Source organism: Rhodofomes roseus (assembly GCF_022264815.1).
Source record: "Rhodofomes roseus strain CIRM-BRFM 1785 chromosome Unknown C8Q71scaffold_10, whole genome shotgun sequence".
Classification (NCBI taxonomy): domain Eukaryota; kingdom Fungi; phylum Basidiomycota; class Agaricomycetes; order Polyporales; family Fomitopsidaceae; genus Rhodofomes; species Rhodofomes roseus.
Genome location: NW_025952966.1, coordinates 93,113 through 116,997, shown reverse-complemented (window position 1 = coordinate 116,997; position 23,885 = coordinate 93,113). Strand labels below are relative to the sequence as shown.

The window sequence follows — 23,885 nt, the reverse complement described above, 5'->3', positions numbered from 1 at the left end:
CGGGATGATAGGGAGCGATCATGAGCATGACATTGCCATGACACAACAAGACTCAGAATCGCTGAGAATGATCCGCCTGCGATCGATCCAGATTGGGAACAGGGCGACGGCGCACGCACCTCCTGCGACGCTGACTCGACAGGAGCTCCCGCCATGTCTGCCCTCGCGCACGCTGGATAACGCTGCCTCTGGGAAGCGGCGCACTATCATCGCTGCGCTGGCCTCGACCTGCCGTACACGAGTCAGGCGATCATACCCCAAGGCACGCACCATACGAACGCTCGCTTCGCCGGGACGGAGTCAAGACACGGTGGAATGGACTGGCGTTTCTGGCTATTGTCCCTATTGTCTTGCGGCGCCAGGGGAATCTGCCGTGGTGGCGAGGCGACGGAGATGCAGCTCGCTGAGATTCAGAGATGCACACAATTACACGCGCCCCACGTGCCTCGCGCGTCTGTGGGCGCGCGTCGACGCGTCGCGCTATCTAATCTGCATTGTTTACGCGTTGTTTGGCGCATGCCGACGGCCCGGCAGCCCCAGGGCACTCCTCATATGAGTGCCATCTTGCGAGACTTCAGCCGAGTCTTGCTCACCAGATAACGAGCAAGTGACCGCTATGGCGTGCAAGGCCGGCGGAATGGCGACAAACCCGTTGTGTATTTATGCGGGCATGGCTGCAGACAGCAGCCAGCACCTCGCACAGCCCAGCGGAGTCCCAGCATCGCCATGTCTACAGCGGTCGAAACAATTACTCGTCCTATCGCCGAGTCGATTCCCAGCTCGGTCACTGTCCGTGCCGCTGCCAATCCGGCAGAGAACAATGAGCAGGGCAAGACCGAGGAACCTTACCGCTACGCGCGTCTTCTTCCGGTCTTTCCACGCGACGAGCACTATCCGCCTCTGACTCCGTTCGATCATATCGATCCGGGCAGCCGCGCACTGTCTCACCCAAACCCCCGGTCCTTCCTGGACAACGCAAGCAGCATCGTGCAGCTGACGCCCCATCTTGGCGAAGAGGTTCGCGGAGTCAGCCTCGCTGCGCTCGACAGTGATGGGAGAGATCAGCTCGCGCTTGAGGCAAGTCTCTGATGTCACCGTCACATCGCCTCCATTGTCTTCTAATCTCGGACGCGTGTGTGCTCTTATAGGTCGCCCGTAGGGGTTTGGTGGTCTTCAGGGATCAGCGCGACTTCGTCGACCGCGACCCAGAAGCCTACCTCGAATTTGGCCGCCACTTCGGCCGCCTTCACATCCACCCTACGTCGGGGCATCCCGAAGGCTACCCAGAGCTGCACCTCGTGTACCGCGATGCGAACGCGACGTACAACTTCGAGCGCGAGGACCGCATCACGTCCACGACCTGGCACTCGGACGTCTCGTACGAGCAGCAGCCGCCCGGCCTGACGACGTTCTTCCTCCTCTCGCAGCCCGACACGGGAGGCGACACCGCGTTCACGTCGCAGGTCGCCGCGCTCAAGCGGCTGTCCCCGCAGTTCGTCGCGTTCCTGCGCACCCTTAAGGCGGTGCACTCCGGCGTCGAGCAGGCGAACTACTCGAGGGCCGGCTACCGTGGTGGCGTTGTCAGGCGCGACCCCGTCGAGAACATCCACCCTGTGGTCAGGCGGCACCCTGTCACAGGCGAAGAAGCGATCTACGTCAACAGGCAGTTCACCCGCCGCATTGTTGGCCTGAAGCGCGAGGAGTCAGGTTAGTTATTCGACGCTTCTGGCAGAGCACCCGCTGACATATCACTCGGGCAGATGCGATCCTTGAGCTGCTCTACAATCACATTGACAGGAGCGTCGACATTCAGGCGCGCGTCAAGTGGGAGCCATACACGGTGGTCATCTGGGACAACAGGATCACTGCTCACGTATGTGTTTCCCCCGCTGGCTATTCGCACTTGCTGATGCCCGTCAATAGTCTGCGATCGTCGACTTCATTTCTGGAGGCCAGAGGCGCCACGGTGTCCGTCTCGCGCCGCAGGCGGAGCGTCCCATCCCCGCTCTCGACGGGCTCGACTTGTCGGCCTAAGCGCGACACGTAACTTAAGGATAACACTATCAAAAAGGATGTAGAATCAGATTTTTGGCGTGTAGCATTACTAGAAGAAAACTGTTGTACCTGCGGAGTGGATGAACCGATGATATGTTTGCTGTTCACTGGCTGGAACTACCGAGAGAACCGCACAACGAAGAGATGTTCACCGCCTGCTCGACGTTGAACAACTATCTGTGATATCGTTGATGCTCAAATCACGGATTCAGGTAGGGTGTCGCCATGCTCACCTCGCTCTGGAGGCCGTGCGTATCTAGCAGCCTTCGACGTATCGCAGGGACGTCGTTCTGTTTCACTGCAACTAAGTAGAACCGCCCGATGGGTGACAGCAAGTTCTATATCCACGATTCGTCAATAATCGCGGGTGAACACGACTGCTGCTCGCCCACCTCGACCTGGTCAAGTAGGACGTCAGTCACTTGCATGCCGTCCTTCCCGCCCGCCCAAGCGCCTTGTATGTCCGCGCCTTGCTGCGCACCGTCAGCCTCGTCGTCGTAGGTGGGCACGTAGGGCGGATTGAAGATCAGTATATCGACTGCGTGCTTGAGCCGCTGCATGAGCGGAGTTGCAAGGGACGCGTTGAGTGGCTCTATCGGTGTCTACTGCGGGTAGTTTGAGAGTTCAGATTTGGATAGTGTGTGCGAGGGCATACCTTATTCTGGCGACCGGTTAGTTTAGTACAATGGCATGCGTGGGGATTGATATCCGTAGCGACGTATACTGACAATGATATGTTAGCCTTTGAGTGAATCATGTACTGTTTGACGACCTACACGCCGACGATGGGCCAAGGATACTTCCGACAAAACTTGAGACGCAACCCGATCCTGAACTACAGGCAATTTTTGAGATCCGAGAGCCACTTGTTGAATTCTTCGTGAGTTGACTTACCCTATCTCCAAACATACTCGTGGAAGTGACAGTCTCAGACTTTCGGCGTCCTGCTCGAGCGCATCTAACAGGATGAATGTGTCCTCTGAAGCAGAAAAAAATCATTAGAGTGAAAGCGGGAGAGTTGGGAGTATGGCCGTACCAGCAGGCTCATACACGTGTTCAAAGTCCTTCTTTGTCAAATGGGAGACGTCCGGTGTGGGAATCATGTTCAGACACTGAATAATATCCCCGACTGCTAAATGAGCGTCGCCGGTGGCAAACTCAATCAACGGAGCGCCCAATAGGCGCTCGCCAGAGCGTTGAGTAGGATGTCCCGAAATAGCAGCGGTCGTTAGCGCATACCACCATGTCGTCGGATCCGGGTGCATCGTACTACGCTGGCTTCGTGGCATTGTGCATCATCACATTGAAGGCAGTCAATGAGGAGGTCACGGAGCCGTACATGGTGAGCGTTCTGTCCTACGTTGTACAAGTCCGGTGCTCACGCAGGCAACGTGTCATGCAGGACGAGCCGTTTCACGTCCCGCAGGCGCAGGCGTACTGCAAAGGGGACTACTGGACCTGGGATCCAAAGATTACTACACCACCTGGACTGTGAGTGTGCAAGTAGTGTGCATTGCGGTGTCCCTGACCGTTGTTGCATAGCTACGTGCTGAGCCTGCTGCTGAAGCAAGTCTTCATGTTCAAATGCAACCTCTCCATGCTCCGCTTCACGCCCGCGCTCTCTCTTGCCGCGCTCCCCTTCGCACTCACACGGCTCCTCTGCTATCACAAACGCGTGAGGCTGCCGCACACCGTCTTCGCGCCGACAACGGAGGCCGTCGTCCTCGCTAGCTTCCCCATTGCGTGGTTCTTCGGCTTCCTATACTACACCGAGACGCCGAGTGTTTTCTTCGTGGTCGCGACGGTCGTGGCGGCATCACAGGGGAGGCATTGGCTTGCTGCGCTGGTATGTCCGCGTTCCTCGCGTGTGACTTAGTGGTCGCCTGATGGAGGACAAGGATCTTAGCTAGGTGCCGTCAGCTGCACGTTCCGCCAGAACAACATTGTCTGGGTGCTATACGCGTATGCGTCAAGCCAGCTCATGTACCTCCGGTTTCGCCGCACACCTCCGGGTGCCCGGCCGCTTGCGAAGCTTCACGATCCACCTGCTCTCGATGCTACACCAGGTATGGCCCTGCATTTCTCGAAGATGCTGACAAGAACAAATGACGCATTTGTGTTCATAGCGGACCTGATCCAGTGCATAATCACCTTCCCAGGGGTCCTTGTAGACATCCTTGGCGCTTTCGTGCCCTATGCGTTGGTCCTTGCAGGTTTCGGCGCCTTCGTAGTATGGAACGGCGGGATCGTCCTTGGTACGTACAATCTATACCAGCCGCGAAGTCTCATGTTGATATGTATTGCGTGATAGGTGATAAGTCGAACCACGTCCCAGCCTTGCACATCCCGCAGCTGTACTACTTTGTGGGGTTCGCTACCATGATGGGCTGGCCCGCCCTGATCAGTGGGAAAGGCGGTCTAAGTGCATTAGCGCGGGATGTGTGGAATCGGATGTTCGGCAGCGCAAGGTAGAGTTTGCGGCACCGAGGAGGCATGACCACAGCGAGGCTAACAATGTTTGAGAAACACCGTGGCTACGGTTGCAACAGCAGCACTCATGGGTGTGACGGTGTATAAGTTCACGTATGTCGTGTGCATCGTTGTTGCTTCGCTCAGTGCTCACCATTGCCAATTAGCATTCACCATCCGTTCTTATTGGCAGACAATCGACACTATACCTTCTATGTCTGGCGCAGAATCTTCATGATGCACCCGGTTGTCCCCTACCTGCTGATCCCGGGCTACATTGCCTGCGCATGGGCGTGGTTCATTCGCATCGGTGAGAGCTTCCGTCCTATCTGAAGCATACTCTAGTTGATCGTCTATCGCGCTTAGGGCAAGACCAAACCTTACTGCAGAACCTCCTTTTACCCGTGTTCGTTCTTCCTACCCTCATTCCCACACCGCTGCTCGAGCCACGCTACTTCCTCATTCCCTATATCTTGCTCCGAGCTCAGGTGGTAGACGCCCCGTTGTGGGTGGTATTGGGAGAAGGTTTCTGGTACGGGCTGATCAATGCCGCCACGATGTACGTGTTCCTGCACAAATCGAGGGCAGGTGTAGGGCGATTCATGTGGTAGTAGTGTCGTACAATGCATGTACGGTCCTGATGTGGACACGTTGTCGGACACGGAGAGCCTCGTGCTGAGGGTGGACCCACAAGGGAGCGCGTGACGCGAGATTGTTGACGCGCTGTTTGTAGCAAGTTGAACCGCGAGCGCGCTGTCACAGGCCATCAGCCCATCACCGGCACCCCTCCTCGCAACGACTTTCCAGCGACCCGCGAGGTCCGACCCTCCCCCTCCCCGCCCTCAAGAGGCCTTAAACACCACCCACACATCCGACTTGCTACTCGCTACTCGGGGCCTACTTATTTCCTCGCCATGTCCGCAACTGCCCCCAGTGGCGCGTTGCCGAACAAACCCGTTACCAGGAGCTCACTCCGGCAATCGCTCAACCTCGCCTCGATGGGAAAGGCCCTTGCAGACGTGATGTACAAGGATGGGAAGGACGGCGCAGAGAGGGAGAAGGGCAGTAAGAAGTCTGCTCGCCGCTCGAGCACCATCGCTGTCTCGCAGGCCCCTGCCTCTCGCCCCTCCCTGGACAAGGCCATGCTCCAGAAGGCTGAGCCGTCTCCCGACGCCAAGTCCAAGACGCTCGGTCGCCATACGCGACGGACGTCGGCCGTCAAGAAGCCCGTAGCCACGGATTCAGAGGATCGTTCCTCTTCCCCTCTTACACCTAAGACTGCCTTGCCGCGCTCGGGTAGCCTCCGTCCCCGTACATCCAACGCCGTCTCCGCTCTGCCGAAGTATCGCCCTCGCCCGCGATCCATGATTGTAGAGGAGTCAGTCAAGCCACCTTCCCCTACGCGCCTCGGGGGCAAAGCGATCGACCGTTCCCCCGTCGAGAAGAAGAAAGTGGTTCACAAGCGCAGTGCCACTCTCGAGCCACCGTCCTCGGCGGGCAAGCTGTCTCGCTCCGTCAGCCCCAACCCCCATCCCGACGCGCTCAAAGTTGACCTCAAGGGCGCCATCAACGTGGCGCCTCGTACCCCCGAGAAGAAGGTTGCGTCTGCTAAGCGGTCTGCAGCCCCTCCTTCCACCCCTCGCCATGGTTCCTCTGCGCGCGCGTCGAAGTCTGCAAAGACGTCATCCAACGCGTCCGCTCCCCGGAACATCTCGCGCCCATCATCATCAGCCTCTTCATCTACGTCCTCGCTGACCCCTCAAACACCTAAGACCGGTCTCTTGCGCAGCGCTGTGAAGAAGACATCGTCCTCGTCTGTGCAGCGCGACAGCCCTAGCCCCAGCCCTCTCCGTGGCGTTGTCGCGCAGTTCCAGGATTCCCCCCTCACGCAGGTCTCCACTCGTAAGAACCTGCCTTCCACCCCTTCGCCCGTGCGCCACCAGTCAACTACCCCGACCGCCAGCGCCTTCGCCGAAGGCCACAGCATCGATAGTGTCGACGCGCACGATGTCGAGTTCCTCCTCTCCGGCGTTGCATCTCCCACAGCGCCGACGCCCGCCCTCCCGCGCTTCCGGGTCATGACCGAGCGGGAGCGGCGCAATGCCATGACACCGCCTCGTCCAGGTTTCCTCCCGGCTCGTAGCAATCTCTCGTATCTATCCCCGGAGAAACCCTCGTCTACGAACAGCTCGCCGTTCCTGCGTCCCCTCCACCGGCAGATGGGCAATGACCGCGGCTCGATCTTGTCATGGGAGCAGCTTGCGAAACACAGCCGGACATTACAGGACGATGAAGTCGACCACATGTTATCCGAGATGCCTGCACCATTCCGATCCGGCGCTGTCTCGCCCAGCCTGAGCACTTCTACCCATGACGTCCCCGATAGTCCCACCCTGAGTGCCATGCCATCACCTGGAGGTTATGGCTCGATCTCGCAGGTCTTGTTACCCGACGTCACGCCATCACCCGCCGTATATAACAAGGCGGAGCTGTTCAACGTGTCCGCGGATGCATCCACGGAGGATGGCGCAGCCGTAACCCTCCTCCGTCTGCAACTCGCCTCTGCAGAGACCAAAGCACGCGACAGGCTCGCCGAGATCGAGTCGCTCGAGAGCCAGCTGCAGACCGCGAAAGCGGCACGCCTCCGTGACTCGGAGGAGCTTGCCAAGCAAGTCTCTGAGTTAGAGGATCGGGTACACGGCAATTTGCACGTCGATGCCGAGCGCATGGAGTACATCACGTCGCTCGAAACCCAAATCCACCAGGCCCAGGTCGTGCGGGAGCAGGCCATCCAGCAGGCGCTCCAGCAGATGCAGGAGCGCGCGCAGGCCGCTCACTTCGCCGCACTCAGGGAGCAGCAGCAGAAGATGATGGTCGTAACTTGCGCAGGCACCGCAGCGGAAGCATGGAGCGCGGTGCGAGACGTGGCGGATGGGGAACTCGAGCTAGTTCGCGCTAACCGCGAGATGCTCACTGTGTTATTGGCCGGCCTGGACCAAAGCCACTGGCAGCTTGCTCGTGCGACTGCTTAAGGTTCTTCGATATATTGAACATATTCACACCTTCGTACGTGGTCTTCATCGTAATGTGCTGGGCACGAGCTCATGTCGCCTCTTCGTGACAGGTTATTCTGCTTTTGTGCTCTTACGTTCGCTGTATCTCGACCTCTGTATTTGTAGCGCGGACCTCCTGCCACATCTTCTCGTCATGATCTCGTCATGTTAACGGTTTTGAAGCCATATCCTCATGACATTACGTATATATATCAAGAGAGATGTACATATCATAACTTTAAGACAACGGAAGGTATATGATTATTCATACTGCTCCATAGCCTCGATACATGCGTCGAGCAGGCATCCATGGTTGTCCGTAGGTGTCGCTTGAGCTAAACGGCCAAGAACTGCATCCAAGATCGTTTGTCGTCTGTGAAGGCGTCATCAGTGATGGTGGCATCTCGGGCACCTATCGTGTACATACTCGATGCGTCCGTAGTGGACTTCAACGTCTGCGTTCAACGACTTGATTGAGAGTGGCCAAGCTGAATAGGTGGGACGGTCGAAAATGAACGAAACGGTCGCCTTTCCGTTGGCCCCGGGGAACATGATCGTTGCTTTGGCAAGAAGACCAGGGAGACCAGCCCCATCCGAGGACGTCGCTTGGACGGAGAGCGGACACTTGATGGCCAAGAAGGTGAATTGCGAACGAAGCTGCGAGCACGAACTCCAGAAATCACCCAGTCGCTCAACGATCTAGACCCTCTTGAGCAAGCAGACCTCAATGTAGATTAATGGACAACACTGACCTGACGGACGCTCAGCCGGCCCTCGTTCTCAGTGAGCATCTGTTGTGATGCCTGGAGAGCAAGACTGGTGAAGCGGGGGAATGGGTCCCGTTCCCTCACGTGGAAATTCTTCGCGCGGGTAACGGCGACCCCCGAAAGAGTGGGTCGGTATTTCATACAAGGTATTGAGACTTGAAATCGTGAGGCATAGACTAGTTGGATGAGATCGGATGTAATCTTGGTAGTTCGCCATAGATGGAGGTCTTGGAGTGCTTCTAGTTCGTCTATGCCTAATTGAGCACGAGCGAGGACTCTCGACTATACACTGCGAGCGCACCTTTCAGTCTGAACACCGCCGAAGTAGTGCTCTCTTTCTGAATGTGAACATTATACTGAGCCCTCGCGATTGCAGTGGTCGCTTCCTGCTTCTGCGACTCAATCTCCGCGAGCTTCTCATGAAGCCTATCAAGCTTCGCTTTGCCCTCCGAGACATCGGTTCGGAAGACCTCCAACTCAGAACTGGATGGACCGCGGAGGTCAGCGTATACAACACCCAAAGCCGATTAAGGACAGACCCCTGTTCAGCTATGGTAGCCTTGAGTTCGCCCAGGTAGTCCTGATCAGAGTTTTCGATCTCTGCGATGTCGGTCTGCTCCTGCTCTAGCTCTGCCATCACTTGGGCATACTCCTCTCGCAAGTCAGGTAATGTTGCCTGCGCCTGCTTGATTATCCTCGCCAGACCTTGCGCATCCTGAGCATTCAGTTCAGCATAACGTGGTGTGCGCATCTGCGGTGAGACATACAGATTCGAGATTAGTGAACTCTTGCCGAGCTCTCGTGTACAGGCGCTGAGCCCAGTCCATCTTCCAGTCATACCACTGTGACTTCGCTGTACTATAGTTGTACGCCTTGATGAGCTTGAGTTGGTGCTTCACATGGAATGTCAGAGCTGAACGGATGCGAGTACAATAGTCAGACGTACGATCAGTAACCCTTGCTCCGACTCGTCAGCAGCCACGAAATCTCTGAATAGCTCGGGCGTGACCTTCTCAGTCTCTCGCTCAGCCTCGACACAAATCTTCCTGCTCTCCTCTATCCAAGCACTGAGATCGTTCGCGACTGCGGAGAACAGCTCTAATCTGGGCAGCTCGACCGCCATCGCCACGGCGAACTCTGCTAACGGGATCGGATCCTCTTCCGCTTCGCTGAACTCGGCGGAGGAGCGACGGCGCGCGCGAGTGCGCAGATGAGGCGGTGCGACGACCGACTGTCGTGGTTTGGGCATTGTGAGCTCATCCATGAAGCGAATACCGGTCATGTCGAAGAACTGCTCGATGCTGATGGGTGGCTGGACAGATAAAGGTATTAGCATTGCATAACTGATTCGCGAAACCGAGATCAGCTCACCTCTTCATCATCATATCCAGCGTCGTCTCTCTCAACGCCTGCCCTCCATTGCTCTGTGACAGCTGACTCCACTGGCGTGTCCGTGCCAGATGGCCGCGAGAGCACAATGCCCGTGTCCCTGAGGCTGGCTTCTCCGGGAGAGACTTGGGTAGGAGATGCCTGCCGCAGAGGGACAGTAGCGGACGAAGCGAGTCGAGCGGCCGGACTGGGCGGTAGGGCGGGCGAAGCAGACCTCGAATGCCCTAATGGTCTCCTAATCGGCGTAGGTGACCCCGTTCGCGGTGACGCAGGAGAGGGTGATCCCCGCGTTGGACTAGGCGCTGCGACAGCCTGCCGCAACGACTCGCGCTCGCATTTCGTTGGACTCTCTGGTGGTGCACTGTTCGCTCGCGATCGAGAGGGTGTAGGTGGGTCTTCTTCTGCTATGCGAGAGACATCGGGATAGAGTGAACCGCCCTCTGCGCTTCTCGGCTTTGCGGACAGTCCCAGTCCTTGGCCAGAAGGTGCAGCGCCAACACTAGCTCGGGCACGTCCCAAGCCCAGTCCACCCGCTGCCTTCTTCGGGCTCGCAGGTCGATCGCCCGCGCTACCGGCTGTCCCATTGGCAGGGGGCAATATGCCTGCCCCGAGACTCTTCCTTTGCGCGAAGTATCCAGACGGCCGGCGCACCATACTGGTCCGCCGGTTCGCAGCTTGCTGTTCCGACTCCACGGGCTTCTGAAATGGCGCCATCTTCGAAGGCTCGAGCTTACCAACAGCGGTGCGCTTCGCTGGGCTCGGCTGGTGCGCAGCTTCAGATTCAGGCGGCGCAGGACGCTTCATTGGTGATTTGCGTGCTGAGGGTGGAGCGAAGGCCGCAGTCGGTTTTTGAACGGCGGGGGATCGCGGTGCATTCGCTCCTGAAGCCGCAACTGACGACGGCCCTGGTGCGGCTGCATTGAATTGTGAGGCCGGAGAATTGAGAACGGGCGGGCGTGCGGGAGTCCGTGAGAGGCTGAAGGAGAAAGGCTTGGGGATAGTCGCGGAAGGTGGTGCTTTGGAGGGAGAACGTGGGGGTTGCGCTGGCGTCTTGGGGGGCGGAGCGAACACGGAAGGTCTTGTGGTAGACGCACTGAAGACGGATGATGGCAGTTGGGCTGCCGGTGGTGGTGGTTCGGACACGGGAGGTGCAGATGCGGGTTCAGATGGCGGGGAGGGACCTGTGGGAGTAACAGCTTTTGGCGCAGGAGTGGTAGCAGAATCAATACCGAGGGGTAACTTCACTGGTCGATCCTCGTCTACAGTACCACCTGTATTCGCGGTGTTCATAGAGAAATCTTGCGTTCCGAGGCTCGTTCGTATCATGGTTGTCACGTTCACCGTCTTGTCACCCATGGAATCTCCTGCAAAGCTGTCCTCTGTGCTCGTGAAACTGTCGTCTTGATAGTCTTCTTGCACCGCGGATCCACCCTCTCCATCCATGTCCATGTCGGACACAGTGTCATTTGCGTTCCCCGAACCGGGGGACATTCCCAATGAGGCGCGTGCCTTCATGAGACGATCCATGGCATCAGTCAGCTCCATTGGCTCGCTTTCGCGGTACACGCCAGAATCCCCCTCATCGTCATCTTCTTGAGAGGGGGACTTGTCCTGAGGAATACCAGCGTGAGTGGCTGCTTGGAGGGCTAGCCACCTCTCACTTGGTCGCGAAGGTGGCCGCAACGCCTTCCCGACAGGGGCAGTGAATTCCATCGGCTGAGTCTCGTCCATTGACGAACCCTCCGATACGAATGATTGAGAGTTGGCTGAGGACATGCTCATGTCTCCTTCTGCCTGATCCTCAGGTCGCGTTTCGTCATCTTCCTGTGGAGGCTGCAGATGGCGTGGAGGTTGGTTTTCAGACCGACCTTGTGTCACTGTGACAGGTGCGATAGATGAACGACGTCTCCCGGGCAAAGACCCGTGCGCCTGGCCGCCTAATGACAGCGACCTCTTGCGCTCGATATTCAAGCGAATTGCCTCCGTTATCTCCATGTCGTCATCCTCGTCCTCATCCTCGTCCGTGAACTCGTCGTCCTCCACTGCAGATCCATCAAGCTGATACCCATTCTGCTTGAGGAAGTCGGTAGGTAGCGGAGCGGTCTCGTCCTCGTCCATCTCCATCGACTGCTCGCCAAACTCACTGAACCCAGTGGACGACCGACGGCGCATTGAGCTACGCCGACGGGAGGGAGCAGGGGTAGGGTGTTCGTTCTCGTCATTGTGCTCTTCGGACGGCTCTTGAGGCGACGACGGTGAGCCCTGGCTGCCGTTTGGTTTATCCCGCACCTCGAACAGCCGAATATGTGCGTGGCTCGCGAAGCTCACGCGTCGAGCAAGGCTCTTGCGGGGCTGCGCATGAACCTCCGTCAGATCCATAGATTGTGTAGTAGTCTCATCTCCCATCGCGGACCCTTCTGCGCTCTCGGGAAGATTCATGGACGCTTTCAAGATACTCTTGCGGGGAGCCTATACTCTCATGAGGGTCAGTCATTCAAGCCACAGAATGGTACTGACCAAGGATCTCCTACGCTTCGCGTTAGGGCTAAGCTTCTCTCCAGGTGCGATACTGTATGCCCGCCTGCGGCCATGGTGGCGTGAGGATTGCCCTGTATTCAGGACAGCAATTGAGCGGCGGCGAGTGGGAGAGATCTTGCTCGCCATCGCACACGTAGAGGATTCCTTGGCTTGACTTAGCGCGACAGAGGTACGCGGGACAAGAAGGCAGAACCAAGATGGACGTAGATACTAGAACAGAGGGAGTTGAAGGTGAACTGTGTTCAACGCGTCGCGTCAATCACGTGCTTGTCACTTCCACAGGCCTGGCAATGCGCGTCGCACGAGGCATGGTGCCATGGGCAGCCGTCGTGTGCAAAAATCTGCTGGCCAGCAGCATTGAATATGATGCACGAGTGTAAATTGTGTAACGACTCCATTCTTCTTTGATTCCTGAAGACTTATAATGTCGCCAGGGCGTAACGGTCACGTGTGAGACGCGATCCCTCACGCAAAGCGCGTGTCGGTTCAACTCTCGCTGCAGCCACTCTCTACGCGCGCTTCATCGAGAAGAGCGGCGCGTTCACGAAGACAGGAGAACCGCCCACTGCTCCGGAAGGAGCAGCGGACCCAGAGCACAACGACGATGAAGAAGCAGCGACAGGAGACGACCGCGGAGGAGACGACTCAGAGCCAGAAGAAGACCCCGACGGACCGACCGACGAGGACGAAGACTAGACGGTACTAGCTGCACGGCGAAGTACCGTCACCAAACTCGACACTCCCACACCTCCGACAATCACTCGTGCACTAGGGGAACAAACCCGGCTTGCGCCCCTAGGAGAAGACGACGCGCCGAACGCGGACCGCGGATTATGCAGTTTCCCTACATCTCTGTTTCTCATGCTTATTTATTACGATCTATGCGACTCGGACAGACGAATAGAACCAGTACCATAGACGCTACCATAGACTACAAACCGACAACGACCCATTACTATATAACCCTCCAGACGTTACTCTTACCAGTACAGCCCCGAACTGGACGTCGACCTGGGTGGCGCGTTTTAACGCCCACTACTGTACAGGCCGGCGTCCGCCGCGTCTTAGCACATGTTTGCTTGTAGCGGTTAATAAATGCAGAGGTCATCATCATCATCATCGCTGCAGCCACTCGCCTCTGCTTACTTACCTTTTACCTTCATCGCGGCATCTTATTCTGCCCGCTCACTTTCAAGCTGCCTCCCTCTTGAATTTGTACTATCCATTCGCAAAACATGGCAAGTAAGCCAAAGACAACTGCCACGCGCGCTTCTACACGCTCCAAGACTACCGCCCCGACGACGACCCGGACCACTCGCGCAGCATCGAGGACAACTGCTGTCTCACAGTCGTCAACTGTGACATCTGGTCTACCAGCGCCGAAAAGGACAACTACGCGAAAACCACTTCTCAATAGGGATAACTCTCCTGAGCCACCAGAACACGTTCGGGGCAAGAAGCCAACGGCGAATGCAGCTAGGGCACCTGTCTCCAGAACTGCTACTACTGGAGATCTGAACGCGGACACAGACAGAGAGCCTATCAAGGTTATTACTGCTATATGCTTGGGCATCATGATACACATCATACTCACCTTTGTCGTTGTAGGCCTACCTCCGTATCCGCCCTCACCTCGGAGATGCCGAGCCCACATCGCAACCATACCTCGACCCCATATCTGACACTGCTGTACAGATGACAGAACCCTATGCGTCCTCTGCACCTTCACGCCTTTCTTCTGCACACGCTTCGTCCATCTACACGTTCTCCCATATCTTCCCTACGGAGACACAGCAGGCCGATTTCTTCAATAAGACGACCCTCCCCCTCGTGCGCGATCTATTAGAAGGCAGGAGTGGGCTGCTATTTACGTATGGCGTCACAAACTCGGGTAAGACGTACACTGTCCAGGGTGGCAGTCAACCGGGAAGCGCGGGTATCCTCCCGCGCACTCTCGACGTTGTCTTCAACAGTATACAGGGACTACACGGAGATGGTCGGGTACGTTTTTCCACTATCATCTACTCGCGCTCTGCCAACATCTAGACAGTATCGCCCCGTTCGTTTGAACGGCGTTGAGCCCGCCGAGGGCCCTTCCAATTCGTTCGCGTCCCAGCTCCCAACTACTTCCGGTGCTCCAGCACTCGCTGACATTCTAGACGACCTGCCCTCCGGTGACGATGACATAGACCCAACAGTGCTCACAGTCGACCGGAATCACGAGTACACTGTCTGGCTCTCCTACTCCGAAGTTTACAACGAGAAGGTGTACGATCTCTTCGCAGCGATCGATGCACCCGATGCACCCTCCTCTCAACCTACGCATTCGCAGTCTGCTATCCCGCGTCCGATGTCTAGCTTCCTCAACCTCCCTTTACCCTCATCCCAGTCTAACCCGCTCCTTCTCACCCGCAAGGCCCTTGCGGTGAAGCCCTGTCCGCCATCCGACACAGGTTTGACCTCGTCCGAGGCTGCAAATGGCAGCGCAGGCAAGTATGTTGCAGGCATTCGTCAAATCAGGGTCGAGAGTGCCGCGCAGGCCAAGGCCCTTCTTCGTCTTGGGCAATTGCATCGCCGTGTCTTCGGGACCCTCGCGAACACCCAGAGCAGCCGCAGCCATGCTCTGGTCACCATCAAGATACTCCGTGTGCATCGAGGCGAGAAGAATGTAACATATTTCCCACTTGGTGCAGTCAGGATCCTGATGCCAGTGTTATGCTCCACAGGACATGTCGTCCATCCAAACTTCACGCCTTACTCTGGTTGATCTGGCCGGTTCGGAGCGGACGAAACATACGCATACGTCGGGCGATCGACTCCGCGAGGCGGGTAACATTAACAAGTCACTCATGGTGCTCGGACAGTGCATGGAAACGCTTCGTACGAACCAACGCACGCTGGCGCGCAGCCTCGCCGCTTCGAATGGTACGCGCGTTGACACCAGGGATGTCAAGCGTGGTCTGGCTATCGTGCCTTTCCGGCATAGCAAATTGACGGAGATCCTAATGGACTACTTTGTTGGTGAAGGCAGGGCCGTAAGTCTTCTACACCTTCCCATCAATCCCTCGGAGTGTTCATGCTCTTCTAGGTCATGATCGTCAACGTGAACCCATATGATACCGGTTTCGACGAGAATTCGCATGTCATGCGATTTTCTGCCCTCGCACGAGAGGTGTCTACCGTCCCTGGCACAGCGGTCACGCGTACGCTCCCGGCAGGGAAGACCCGTGCAAGTGAGGTTGTGCCCCACAGGAGGTCAGTAACCCTGTCGACCGGCGGACATGGCAAGAAAGTCAATGAGGCGCATCTCGAGGTCCTCGAAGGCAAGTAGTCACACTCGCATATGGCGTCCTGCTGAACGGACACGCTGACGGGATATCACAGAGGACGAAGAATCCGGCGATGGCGAGGACGGTGAAGATGAACCCATCAACCCACTGATTGATGCTCTCTTCGACGAGATGGAGCGGCTACGTGCGCAGCTGTTCGACGCTGAGTTGCGCTGCGCTGTCGTAGAGGCCGAAGTCCGAGAGGAAGTCATGGAAGAGATGGAGGCACGGATGCAGAGCATGGAGAAGACATTCAAGCGTCGCCTGATGATGGAGGTGCGTTTTGCGAACTTGCTAAACCGGTCTTGCATGATGCTCATCAATGGACGCGGTAGATTGAGCACCACGAGAAGAAGCTTGACGCGAAAATTGACATGATGGCACAGGCGAGACAAGAGATCGGGAACTCTGACGAGGACCTAACGGACCTTACAGAAGAGGACGACGAAGTAGATGCTCAGGTGGTGGGTGTGCCGTTACTCCTGCCGCGGAACATCAATTCACAACTACGCACACAGGAGAGCGACCAGTTCGATGACTCGTCCGATGCTTCCCCTAGCCGATCGCCGTCACCGCTTGCTGGCAAGGGCAAAGGCACGAGCGGGCGCTCCAGCCTCAGGACCACCGTTAAGACCGAGATACCAATGGAGGTCGATGAGCCTGAAGTCACAAGTCAAGATGATGAAGCCGAATCGTTGCTCCCACAGGACACGGAGTCGGAGGACGAGCCCGAACCGCCGATTACAAAGAGTAGCAAGCAAGCGATGAAGAAGCCCCAGGCCCCTCTCGCTGAGGCCCCTTCGCCCATCTTCGAAAAGGACGTCAAAGCCGGCAGGGTCAAGGCGAGGAAAGTCAGCGACACCGACACCAAGCTTGCAAACTTGCAGCAAAGCCTGGATGAAATGAAGCTGCAAGACAAGCCTCGGGACTCGACTGCTGTCATCCCAGACAAGAAGGCTCGCAAGGCGGCAGTGGCCCACGGCGGAGAGGACGCCGAATACGTGCCACAGGAAGGCGAAGTCGACACTATGAAGAAGAAGAAACGGTATGTCCTGCTGTCTGCGGCCGACCATGTGAACTGATGATTGTCGGGTGGACAGACAGCTTGGAAAGAATCGCGTTGTAACGGATGATGATATGGCGGCGATCATCCTGGGCACTTCGCAAGAGGCAAGCACCGGACGCCAGCTGCGCCGAAGTGCAAGGCATTAGATCGCGGACTGCGCAGTTGCATAGACAATCTCTTCCAATATCTGTCCTCACCTTGCACCTTGTACTGTAGCCAATCTCAACAACAACACTGCGTTGCGTTTTGGTTAGTCATGACGGTATTCCGTTCGTCATTATGAGGGATTCGAGAATAGTGTGAACAATGGCACATTGTGCCATGCTATCATAACGACTAACGATGGATATAGGTTGCTGTAATGTCCAAATAGTACAAATGCGGCTAATAATCAGAGCATGTGCGGATGCAGACGACGATAGAAGAAGATTGGTGAGTAGGAGTAGAAAAGCGTAGGTAAGATCCGTCCATTTTGAGGCTTCAGTCGTCGCGCTCAGCTCCGCGCCGTCGACTCAAGCTGAATCTTGAGGGTGAGATGGGGGCACTGTTGCCTACTAGCGATTGCACTGAAGTGCGGGAGCGAGTAGGGCTGCTACCTTCTGGGTCAAACTCCAGACGCATCCGCAGGACGCCCTGTCCTTCACGCAACTCCGCAGAGACTTCCGCAGATGACACCCCAGAGCCCGTCTGTAGGTGGCGCCAGAGCTAAAGAGAGAGTGAGCTACGTTGGCTGTAAAGATGTTCAGTACATACGTCGATCTCAGCAGAACCGAGCAACTTGTCCTTGCCGAGTGTCTTGTGGTCGTATATCCAAGCGTGCATTTTGGGCTGTGTTGCAGGGGCAGCGGAGAACGTGAATGATTCGTTCCTAAAACATTGTGTCAGCGAAGTTCATCAAGGGCGGTGACTTGAGCAGCGTACCACTCGGGCGTCGCCGTCTTGTGGGAATGCTTCGTCTTGTGCTCCTTATCGCCAACACGCAAGACGACATATGGCTTGACATCACTCATAGACATGTCCTTTGCATCCATCACAACGACGCGCAGCGTCCCGCGGTCCGACGCATGTCCGTTCAGTGAGCTGTCACCATTGAGACTGGGGCTCGCAGGGAATGCCGCCGCCGTAATGGAGCCCTGCCCATTGATCGGCTGCGACGCCTGACCAGCTGGCAAGTCCACCACTGACCCTCGATCACTGTCCACCTCGTACGACTGAGCCTTCGCGTGATCCTTGCTCTTGAAAATGCCCTTGATGTCAGACCCGACGTGAGCGACACCCTTACCAGCGCCCAGAACGACACCAGTGGGCATGTGCCCGATCTGAGTCATGGCACGCCCAGCTGCGGAGAACGTCGAAGTGTTCTTGCGGGTCTTGACAATGATCTCGGGCTGGAAGAGTAGACGTATCCTGACGGAGCCCTTCTGGCCATGCTTGGGCAACGACAGTTGGATGACCCGTTCAATCGACTCGAATGGCTCGATGTCTGTGAGGTCGATCTTGCCGGACCCAAGGATATCCGCCTTTCCGAGTTGATCCCAGTCGTATACTTCGAGAAAGAAGTCTGCTGAGACGCGGGATGGCTGTCGACGGGTGAGATGTTATCGAGGTGATCTGATGGCTCGCCGACGTACCACCTGCACAACGAAATTCTCGCCCCACTCGGGGTTGAGTGTCTTCTTCTTGGTTTGGGACTTGTAGACCTTGTGTCCATTGAGTTGGAACACCGCGAACGGATCAGATTTCCCTGTGGTGCTCGTGAGTTCCCTGACCCTCATGGACATAGAAGTCGTGAGCATACCTCCTCTATCCACGGCAAGAAGGTCGTGTGCATCAATAAGATCGACGCGGAGCATTCCTTGGTCTAACACAGGGTCAGGAAATCATCAAAAGTACGGCTGGATGACCTACTGTTCACGCTTTCCCTCGGCTCCAACTTGACTGGAACGGGGAGGTACCGCGCTTCAAGCTGGACGACTGACTTCTTGTCCTCGTCGCCAGAATGGAGAAGTTCGAACGAAGTTGGGCCATCCTACACGAGAACGAGAAGGTCAGTCACAAGCATCATATTTCTCATTGTGAAGACCCACCATCGCACGCTCCAAGAAGGGCTTAGCATCGCCCTTCCATTCCGCGACAACATCGTCCTTGTCGCCTTCATCGGCTTCGTTGAGTCGCAACCACACACGTCCGAAGTCGAGCTCCTTGACGAAGCCCTCGCCAATGTACTCCCATTGCGCCTTGTGGCTGCGCGGACGCACAGTACTGAAAGCGGGCCAGTATGCATCGTCCAACAGGACCTCCAGACGAGCCTTCTTGTGCAGCTGCCCGGAGATGACGTTGAAGATAATAACCCCGGACTCTGGACAGGATAGTCAAGATAAATTACCGCCAGCATGAAATGGCAAAGAGTACCCACGGTGATTGAGTAGCTCCTCCTTCGAGAGTTCCAATCCTTCCTCCTCGGGACGGTGCTCTTTGGGGACGTCGCCATTGGTGGCCGGCTCTTCAGGTGCCTCCGGCGCAGCTCCATTCGAGACCTCCTGATCCAGCTTCTCGCTCGAATCCAGTGGCCTCGACACCGTGATGCCCTCGATAACGTTTGATGTGGCACGCTCACGGCGCAGGGAAGACGTAGACGAGCGATCGTCAGCAACGGTGCCGCCCTCAGTTTCGGTCATGCTCGTACGGTTGGTCGCACGTTCGATCTCATTCTGGCCAGACTCGAAGCCAATGCCCTTGACAGGAATAGCAGGCACGAACTCGGCCTCATAGTGCAGCTTGCCCTTGTACGAGCCGTGGTCCAACATAATGGGCTCCTCGGCAACCTTCTTGCCGGTGGATGCAAATAGGAACTCTCCCTCGGAGGGTTTGGCGAGGTCGGACAGTTTGAGCTCGACGTACCCGAGCGAGCGGTCCTGTTGAGAGACATACGTCAGTGGACACACGAAGTTGATCGGGTGGCGATGATACCTTGGTGAGATGTTGATAGTCCATGGCCTCCAGCATCATTGTCTACAGAAATAGTGAGCTAAGCGCTCATACATGGGGGTGCTTCCATGCATACCTCCTTCAGTGAATGGACTGTAACGCCATGCACGTCAGTGTGGACGCACTATAACACACAGCGCTTCGGCGACTTACCCGGGATGTAGATGATTTGGTCCCACTCAGGGTTCAGGTCTATTCGTAGCGTTGTCAGAGGACGGCAGGTTGCCTTAGAAGGGGAGCGTCTTACTGTTATTCACTACTTCCGTACGACCTTGCGTAATGTTGTTGATTTGAACACGCACATACGGGTCACTCTGAAAGGCAGGAAGCAGGTGTCAATGACAGAGTTTAATAATACAGTGGTCCGTGGACAGACCTTCCCTCCCAGCGCAGCCTCGACGTTCCTGCAGGTTCTCGATAAGCATCCGCAAAACAGACGAGCTCTGCGTGTAACACCCACTTTACATCCGTCGCCTTCTTCAGCCAGAGTCTCACTACGCCAATCGGCGCCACATATTGGTCCACACCATGGACGCTACCAGGCATGTTCAATGGCTTCCACTCTGCACTCAGACGCAGACGTCCGTTGTTACAGTGGCTCAGCGGCCACCAATCACGCTCCTTGTCCTGTGCCGCCTTCAGCAAGTCCTCCAGACGCACGCTCAAGTAACCGATAATAGGGTCCTTGAGGAAGTCGCGGTCGTCGACGACCTTGACGGTGACGACGGACGAGCCGCGGTCCGTGCACAAGAACTCGGTAGACGCGTCCCAGACGGGATTGTTCGTATGCTTGACCTTGTTGGTGGTGAAGATGGGCTTGTTGTTCGTGCCAGTGTACACGCGCAGGAAGGGGTTCAGCTCGCCGGACATGGACTTCGTATGATCGAGGTCCTTCGCTTGGTGGAGGGTCAGGCGGACGATGCCGACCTCTGCGACTACCGTGAGCAAGCGTCTTCACCGTCCGGCGCAAGTAACACTCACTGGTATCCATCGGCAGCAGCTCCTTTCCTCCGGAGTCCACCTCGGGCTTGAGGATAGGATAGAAGGTCACGTCGAAGCGCATGTTACCCTTCTCCTTCCCATCCTTCAGGATAGGCGTCTCGAGGCCCTCAAGCGTCGCATCCTCACGCAGCTTCGACAAGTCGAACATTGCATTCCCAATCTCCGAGTCCTTCCTGTGATCGTTGTAGTCCATGACCGAAAGGATTAGCGACTCCGTGAGGTTGTTGACGAGGAGGAACTTCGACTCCATCCAGGTTGGATTGGTACTGCGTCCAGTCTTAGTGACACATCCATGGGTGGTTAAGGGATTAAGGAGCACGTACGTGTTCTGCTTGTATTTCGTCCTCGCAAGCTCTGACCTGTTGTTGATGCTCAAGCTGACATACGGGTCAGGCGTGCCGCCGCCGATCTTGTTCCCCTTCAGACCGCGTGCGGACTGCACAGTGATCTGCAGCACTCCAACAGCGGTGTCGAGTGGTGCACCAGAGAGGAGTTGCTCGAGATTGAGCGTGAAGACGTTCGGTTCGTACATCATCGGGGCAAGGGTGGCATGCACCATGTCGCGGATGAACGAGGACAAACCAGGGATCTAAAGACGCGTTCAGCAACCCTCAGAACCGCGAAACCGTGTGGGTCGCACTCACAAATCCGATATCGAAACCGAAGGTCTCGCCTCCGATGGGCTTGAGCACCCAATCAAAGTGCGGCTTCTCCGTGAACGACAGGTCCACAAGCTGCACGTGGGGGAAGGTCGTCATCAGCTTCATGCGCACACGAAGCACGCCCGTGAACTCGATGTTTTCCAGCAGAATCGGGATCGTCGCGCTCGCGATGCCCTTGCCCACCCGCACGGCCAGAACGATCTTCGGATTGACCTTGTCGTCCGCCTGCTTCTTCGTGAGCTCACTCTCGTCGTTCGGCGTGAACGAGATAGCCCAGTCCATGAGCACTACGTCGTCCGCCGTCCGCGTGCTCGTCTTCACCCTGTCGATCCGCGGCGCCTTCGTGCCGAGCGTGAAGGTGCTCATCCGGAGGCTCTCTAGGAACGACGGGCAATTCGTGCTCAGGATTTGATCGACGGAGGCGATGATAGTCTGTGACAGCACCGGCTCGTAGATGAGCCAGAAGCGATCGAGGAAGTTGTTCATCCAGTCCGCGGACTCGAACTCGGACTCGAGCCGTGTCTTCACGAGCTCGCGCTGGATGTCGTCCCGCGCCCGCCGCCTGACACGCGTCATAGACGTCGTATAGTAGGTGTTGCAGAATGCGAGGAGGACAAAGAGCCAGCCCCAGCCGAAGTTGAAGCGCGTCATGAAATGCGCTACTACCACTGACTGCGGGCAAAATATCAGCATTTGCGCACAGGAGCTCTGGACACTAACTTACCACAACGATGATGGCCGCATTGTGGTACCATTCACCATAATACTGTTCCTTGATGAAGGCCTGCAAGACAAACTTGTCCTTCTCCTCTCCTTCAAGTACGCGCTGGGCGTCGATGCCACCGACTTCTCGCCAGCCGACCTTGTACCATTCTGGGATAACTGATGCAGGTCCTGACGGAATTGCTCCAGGAACTTCTGGATCGGCAGCCGCATTCTCTCCGGAGTGCTCCACCTCAAAGCCTGGCTCATCGGACATGTCTTCGATAGTGATGGTGGGTACGACGTTGGAAGTACCAGTGTCGACGGAGATTTCTAGAGCAAACCGTAAGCGTTTCTGCTGGTCACACATAGGACAAACGCGCTGGGAGGAAGGACTGAACGAGGTAGGCGGCCTTTGTATGACACGTCGAGGTCACTTCAGACATATAGCATACACGCTGCCGAAGAAGCACGCTTCCGAGCAGGCCACCACATCTCCGGTGTCCCCGCCCACCACGCATCGAGTTGCCTGCACACCGAAACAATGCTGCGCTGTTTCGACGGTGACAGCGCCGGCGGCAAGTACGATGTGTTACAATGCGTGCATATATCGCTGATCACGTTGCATGGTGTACGAACATCTAATGCCGGGAGACATGACGACCATTCCAAGAATACCTATGCCCTATGCTTGTGCTCGGGACACGACCGTACCCACGCAACACCGGACTATAGGCACGGTGAGCGGTGCGATGTTACGGGTACTGTGTAACACCACAGCACTAACGGAGTGTCCTTCCTGAAGACCTGCATAGCATTTGATGGTGTACACCGCGAACGTTCGCGCGACCAGCTTGGTGGCACGCTATGCAGCTGTCCATGCCCATACAAGGTCCACCTGCAAGGGTGGGGCGACTCACCTTTCTCACCGGCTCCTTCGTCCCCTCCGTCAGGCTTCAGCTTCTCCTTGCCTTTACCAGCGGCAGCACCCTTCGCTTCGGGTGATGCATTCGGGTCGAAAGTGTGTACGGCTACGCGGTTCTTGGCGACATCGTCCTGGACAATGCCATTGACCTGGGCCTGGGCTTGGGGGGATGAAGAGACCTCACCGGGCATCGTTGGCGACGGCGGTGGGGATAACTATAGAATGTTAGGGTATATGCAAGAGAAGGAGCGTGGCGGGAATGAGGTTGGCGAAGACCTTCAATAAGAAACGAAACAGGGGCGGTCTCGCGCGCGTATGACGTCCCTGTCCTGCCCCCTGCCACCGCCCGCCCCAAGAATAGCGCATGCAGTGCCCGCTTTGGCGAGGCCGTCCTTGCGCTTGACCACGCGCCCTCGACGGCCCCGCACTCTGCATGTCCGCCTTCATACAGGCCCCTTCCTGCGAGCAACCGGACGGCTACAGCGACGACATACGCTTCTAGGTGCTAGCGGTTTGCTAGCGGTCTCGCTAAGGCCGTGCTCCATGGAGGTTTGTGAAATTGCAGTGGATATGCATCGCATCTAGTGCGAAGACGCCAGCAGAAATCAGCATCGCTCTCTCTCCCATCTCCAGTTACATATCGCTGCGGTATGTTCCGCGACACAAGATTCACCGGACTCTGCGGGACCCTGTCATGGGACTACTGCTCTGGCACTGCGTCGGTACCGGAATGCATACGAGAAAGACCACACTGGGCATGGTACTTGCACAGTGCAATCTCAGGCTCGAGTCCATCATGACCATAGAGGTGGCAGGGACCGCAACTGTCCAACTGTTCCTGTCCACTGTTGTGCGTACTCACGACCTAATGGCATCACTGATACTTGTGTTGCCCCTGGTCCAGGCCGACATGCTCAGTAGTGCCGCCCGTACTCCCGCA

The 23,885-nt window shown here is 56.7% G+C and overlaps 7 protein-coding genes across 7 annotated transcripts; 4 read left to right on the top strand and 3 right to left on the bottom strand.

Annotated features, from left to right (window-relative positions):
- Positions 1–420: 420 nt before the first annotated feature.
- C8Q71DRAFT_45655 (TauD-domain-containing protein) lies at positions 421–2,234 on the top strand. The gene is made up of 4 exons (XM_047918654.1): positions 421–1,077; positions 1,149–1,707; positions 1,761–1,873; positions 1,924–2,234. The coding sequence occupies exons 1-4, from the start codon at positions 727–729 to the stop codon at positions 2,032–2,034; spliced, it is 1,134 nt and encodes a 377-aa protein (XP_047778740.1). The 5' UTR covers positions 421–726; the 3' UTR covers positions 2,035–2,234.
- Positions 2,173–3,158, bottom strand: C8Q71DRAFT_708011 (S-adenosyl-L-methionine-dependent methyltransferase; the record flags this gene model as incomplete). Its single annotated transcript, XM_047920589.1, has 7 exons — positions 2,173–2,232; positions 2,289–2,393; positions 2,448–2,657; positions 2,711–2,778; positions 2,832–2,890; positions 2,950–3,034; positions 3,092–3,158. 7 exons carry the CDS (start codon positions 3,156–3,158, stop codon positions 2,173–2,175), a joined length of 654 nt encoding a protein of 217 aa, XP_047778739.1.
- A 127-nt stretch (positions 3,159–3,285) lies between these two features.
- Positions 3,286–5,183, top strand: C8Q71DRAFT_758238 (glucosyltransferase). The gene is made up of 9 exons (XM_047923727.1): positions 3,286–3,397; positions 3,458–3,546; positions 3,598–3,901; positions 3,962–4,121; positions 4,182–4,310; positions 4,367–4,523; positions 4,579–4,638; positions 4,692–4,834; positions 4,891–5,183. Exons 1-9 carry the CDS (start codon positions 3,299–3,301, stop codon positions 5,133–5,135), a joined length of 1,386 nt encoding a protein of 461 aa, XP_047778738.1. The 5' UTR covers positions 3,286–3,298; the 3' UTR covers positions 5,136–5,183.
- Positions 5,184–5,281: 98 nt separating this feature from the next.
- C8Q71DRAFT_758237 (uncharacterized protein) lies at positions 5,282–7,842 on the top strand. The gene is made up of 2 exons (XM_047923726.1): positions 5,282–7,590; positions 7,649–7,842. The coding sequence occupies exon 1, from the start codon at positions 5,439–5,441 to the stop codon at positions 7,554–7,556; it is 2,118 nt and encodes a 705-aa protein (XP_047778737.1). The 5' UTR covers positions 5,282–5,438; the 3' UTR covers positions 7,557–7,590; positions 7,649–7,842.
- C8Q71DRAFT_834984 (Spc7 kinetochore protein-domain-containing protein) lies at positions 7,839–12,484 on the bottom strand (the record flags this gene model as incomplete). The annotated part of the gene is made up of 9 exons (XM_047926420.1): positions 12,251–12,484; positions 9,716–12,202; positions 9,291–9,656; positions 9,112–9,237; positions 8,884–9,059; positions 8,646–8,827; positions 8,330–8,592; positions 8,005–8,276; positions 7,839–7,950 (listed from the first exon to the last, which is right to left on the bottom strand). The coding sequence occupies exons 1-9, from the start codon at positions 12,395–12,397 to the stop codon at positions 7,839–7,841; spliced, it is 4,131 nt and encodes a 1,376-aa protein (XP_047778736.1). The 5' UTR covers positions 12,398–12,484.
- An 895-nt stretch (positions 12,485–13,379) lies between these two features.
- On the top strand, positions 13,380–16,914 carry C8Q71DRAFT_848113 (P-loop containing nucleoside triphosphate hydrolase protein). The gene is made up of 9 exons (XM_047926675.1): positions 13,380–13,818; positions 13,880–14,272; positions 14,322–14,939; positions 14,998–15,306; positions 15,360–15,594; positions 15,656–15,876; positions 15,936–16,064; positions 16,119–16,645; positions 16,701–16,914. Exons 1-9 carry the CDS (start codon positions 13,507–13,509, stop codon positions 16,810–16,812), a joined length of 2,856 nt encoding a protein of 951 aa, XP_047778735.1. The 5' UTR covers positions 13,380–13,506; the 3' UTR covers positions 16,813–16,914.
- On the bottom strand, positions 16,915–23,216 carry C8Q71DRAFT_758234 (C2 domain-containing protein). Its single transcript, XM_047923725.1, has 18 exons — positions 22,941–23,216; positions 22,043–22,353; positions 21,301–21,990; positions 20,980–21,245; positions 20,636–20,922; positions 20,115–20,583; positions 20,031–20,058; positions 19,902–19,968; positions 19,808–19,846; positions 19,731–19,747; positions 19,637–19,678; positions 19,083–19,581; positions 18,754–19,025; positions 18,575–18,695; positions 18,465–18,527; positions 18,298–18,410; positions 17,588–18,246; positions 16,915–17,534 (listed from the first exon to the last, which is right to left on the bottom strand). The coding sequence occupies exons 1-18, from the start codon at positions 23,134–23,136 to the stop codon at positions 17,372–17,374; spliced, it is 4,302 nt and encodes a 1,433-aa protein (XP_047778734.1). The 5' UTR covers positions 23,137–23,216; the 3' UTR covers positions 16,915–17,371.
- Positions 23,217–23,885: the final 669 nt, after the last annotated feature.

Coding starts and splice junctions, on each gene's coding strand:
- C8Q71DRAFT_758238 (XM_047923727.1), top strand. CDS start 3,299: ATGTCGTCGGATCCGGGTGCATCGTACTACGCTGGCTTCGTGGCATTG. Junction 4,311..4,366: donor GAACGGCGGGATCGTCCTTG/GTACGTACAATC, acceptor ATTGCGTGATAG/GTGATAAGTCGAACCACGTC. Junction 4,835..4,890: donor GGCGTGGTTCATTCGCATCG/GTGAGAGCTTCC, acceptor TATCGCGCTTAG/GGCAAGACCAAACCTTACTG.
- C8Q71DRAFT_758237 (XM_047923726.1), top strand. CDS start 5,439: ATGTCCGCAACTGCCCCCAGTGGCGCGTTGCCGAACAAACCCGTTACC.
- C8Q71DRAFT_848113 (XM_047926675.1), top strand. CDS start 13,507: ATGGCAAGTAAGCCAAAGACAACTGCCACGCGCGCTTCTACACGCTCC. Junction 15,307..15,359: donor TTGTTGGTGAAGGCAGGGCC/GTAAGTCTTCTA, acceptor ATGCTCTTCTAG/GTCATGATCGTCAACGTGAA. Junction 16,065..16,118: donor ACGAAGTAGATGCTCAGGTG/GTGGGTGTGCCG, acceptor CTACGCACACAG/GAGAGCGACCAGTTCGATGA.
- C8Q71DRAFT_758234 (XM_047923725.1), bottom strand. CDS start 23,136: ATGCCCGGTGAGGTCTCTTCATCCCCCCAAGCCCAGGCCCAGGTCAAT. Junction 21,991..22,042: donor ATGCGGCCATCATCGTTGTG/GTAAGTTAGTGT, acceptor TTTTGCCCGCAG/TCAGTGGTAGTAGCGCATTT. Junction 20,923..20,979: donor ACGAAATACAAGCAGAACAC/GTACGTGCTCCT, acceptor GACTGGACGCAG/TACCAATCCAACCTGGATGG.
- C8Q71DRAFT_45655 (XM_047918654.1), top strand. CDS start 727: ATGTCTACAGCGGTCGAAACAATTACTCGTCCTATCGCCGAGTCGATT. Junction 1,078..1,148: donor GAGATCAGCTCGCGCTTGAG/GCAAGTCTCTGA, acceptor GTGCTCTTATAG/GTCGCCCGTAGGGGTTTGGT. Junction 1,708..1,760: donor CCTGAAGCGCGAGGAGTCAG/GTTAGTTATTCG, acceptor TCACTCGGGCAG/ATGCGATCCTTGAGCTGCTC.